We start from the raw sequence: 2,500 nt of genomic DNA, 5'->3' as shown, positions 1-2,500 counted from the left end.
TACAATTTCCCCTGACCCCCCCCACAACCCCTGACCCCTACCCCCACAATTTCTCTAACCCCTACCCCACAATTTCACTAACCCCTACCCTACAATTTCCCTAACCCCATCCCACAATTTCCCCTAACCCCTACCCTACAATTTCCCCTGACCCCTACCCCACAATTTCCCCTGACCCCCTACCCCACAATTTCCCATGACCCCCTACCCCACAATTTCCCCTGACTCCCTACCCCACAATTTCTCCTGACCCCTCCCCCCAATTTCCCCCTGAAACCCACCCCCAATTTCCCTGAACCTTCCCCCATCTAATTCCCTCATTTTCAACCATTCTCTGTCTCCTCCTTATGAAAGAAAGTGAGAGAGAGAGAAATGAAAAAATAAGAGAGAAAAAAATGATAAGTTGAGAGAAAATTGGCGAAGAAATATAGCATCCTTCATTTCGTTTTAACACCTTTTCTCTCTCTCTCTCTCTCTCTCTCTCTCTCTCTCTCTCTCTCTCTCTCCTTCTTTCACTTCTTATCTCTTACCACTCCCCTCACCCATCTCCCCCTCCCCTATGAAAATTTGAGAGAAAATAAAAAAGATAAAGTCTGGAGCCCTTCTTATCTCTTTCCACTCCCCCTTCCCCCTTCCCCTTCCTTCCCCTCCCCTATGAAAATTTGAGAGAGAAAAAGAAGAAAAAAAAATAAAGTTGGGAGAGAGAGAAAAAAAGTTTTGCGCCTCTTTCATTTGTGCATCATAACGGAAGCGATATTCCCCTTGGAAGGACCTCCTCTCTCTCTCTCTCTCTCTCTCTCTCTCTCTCTCTCTCTCTCTCTCTCTCTCTCTAGGAGGCGAGCGAGCGAGAAGTAATCTGTAGTAATGAGCTTTGGCCACCTACTGAAACTAATTCAATCTTGCGGCCGCAGACTATTAGGGCAGACGCCCTTGCACCTCCTCCTCCGCCTCCTCCTCCTCCTCCTCCTCCTCCTCTTCTTTTGCTCCTCTTCTTCTTCCACTTTCCTCCTTCTCTTTTTCTGTTTACGTTTTCAGCATCTTCTCTCTCTCTCTCTCTCTCTCTCTCTCTCTCTCTCTCTCTCTCTCTCTCTCTCTCATCTGCAGGGCAGAATTGCTTTTTCGAGGTTGGTCACGGTTTGGTGTGGATTCCTCCCCCTCTACCGACCCCCCCTCCTCCTCCTCCTCCTCCTCCTCCTCCTCCTTTTTCCATTTACCTCTCTCTCTCTCTCTCTCTCTCTCTCTCTCTCTCTCTCTCTCTCTCTCTCTCTCTCTCTCTCTCTTCCTGGAGAAGAGTTCACGTTAAGGACGAGACCTTGCCTGTATTCCCCTCGGGCCTACTGATTCTTTTATTTCCAGTTCCAAAAGAGCAGGGACCTCCTCCTCCTCCTCCTCCTCCTCCTCCTCCTCCTCCTCTGCTACTGCTTCTTCTGCTTCTGCTTGTCCTTCTGCTTCTGCTGCCTCCGCGTCTGCTTGTGCTTCTCCTGCTTGTGCTCGGTCAACGGACGAGAGGAATTTGCTGATGCGCCGATGATTTTTCAAGATGCGCTCAATTTGCATGATGGGAAAGAAAGGCTTCTTCTTCTTCTTCTTCTTCTTCTTCTTCTTCTTCTTCTTCTCTCTCTCTCTCTCTCTCTCTCTCTCTCTCTCTCTCTCTCTCTCTCTCTCTCCTCCAGGAAAATCGTGACATCCTCGACAGCAAGCGACGCGAGAGAGATGCAAACGATAAAAGAGGAAGGTCGGGGCAAGACATATTTTAACATTCGCCAGCATCCCGGACAATGACGCTCTCTTGGCTTCGGGGAAATTGTGGTTGGCGATAACGCTGTTTTATGCTTTCTTGATAGATAGATAGATTGGTTATGGATAGATAGATTGGGGGAAAGGCGGAGTAGTGGAACAGGAACGTTGGTCTGTGCTTTCTTTGAGAGAGAGAGAGAGAGAGAGAGAGAGAGAGAGAGAGAGAGAGAGAGAGAGAGAGAGAGAGGTTTGGGAAGGGTTAGTAATCTTAGTTCCACATGAATTCCACTTGGGGAAAGTGCAGTGTCTTTGCTTATTTTTTATTTTTGTTTTTCTGTCTCCTATATTTATTTGTTTACTTATATTTATTTATTTATTTATTTTTTTTTCGGCCTTTTAATACGTATTAATAATAATAATAATAATAATAATAATAATAATAATAATAATAATAATAATAATAATAATAATAATAATAATAAACTTTTTAGGAACAGTTGTCTTAAAATCAATAACTATGTACTGATACTGAAGTATGCTTAAACATGTCTATAATGTTGAATCGAGAGAGGACATTGCAAACAACATTATTAAAAGAAATCAACGCTTTCCTCAAAGGATAATGTTTGATTTGCTTTGAAAATGATTATTTTGAAACTTCTTAAAACAACACCTTTTGGAAGTACTTCGGCCCTAAAGTGGAAGACTGCAGTATCTGCTAAAATACAAAACTGAGAAAAATGGTAGATACTCCCTTGACTTA

At 43.9% G+C, this 2,500-nt stretch overlaps 1 protein-coding gene across 1 annotated transcript in view; it reads right to left on the bottom strand.

The window, feature by feature from the left end:
- LOC136829963 (X-linked retinitis pigmentosa GTPase regulator-interacting protein 1-like) overlaps window positions 1-1,557 on the bottom strand; it is a 6,740-nt gene extending 5,183 nt beyond the window's left edge. Inside the window, exon 1 of the mRNA XM_067089139.1 lies at window positions 1,339-1,557. Within this exon, the coding sequence (XP_066945240.1) occupies window positions 1,339-1,557 (219 nt within the window). The remainder of the gene's footprint in view (window positions 1-1,338) is intronic.
- Between the last annotated feature and the right edge of the window lie 943 nt (window positions 1,558-2,500).

Source organism: Macrobrachium rosenbergii, chromosome 45 (assembly GCF_040412425.1).
Source record: "Macrobrachium rosenbergii isolate ZJJX-2024 chromosome 45, ASM4041242v1, whole genome shotgun sequence".
NCBI lineage: Eukaryota > Metazoa > Arthropoda > Malacostraca > Decapoda > Palaemonidae > Macrobrachium > Macrobrachium rosenbergii.
Note: the sequence above shows the minus strand (reverse complement) of the source record. Positions and strands in the feature narration are given on the sequence as shown.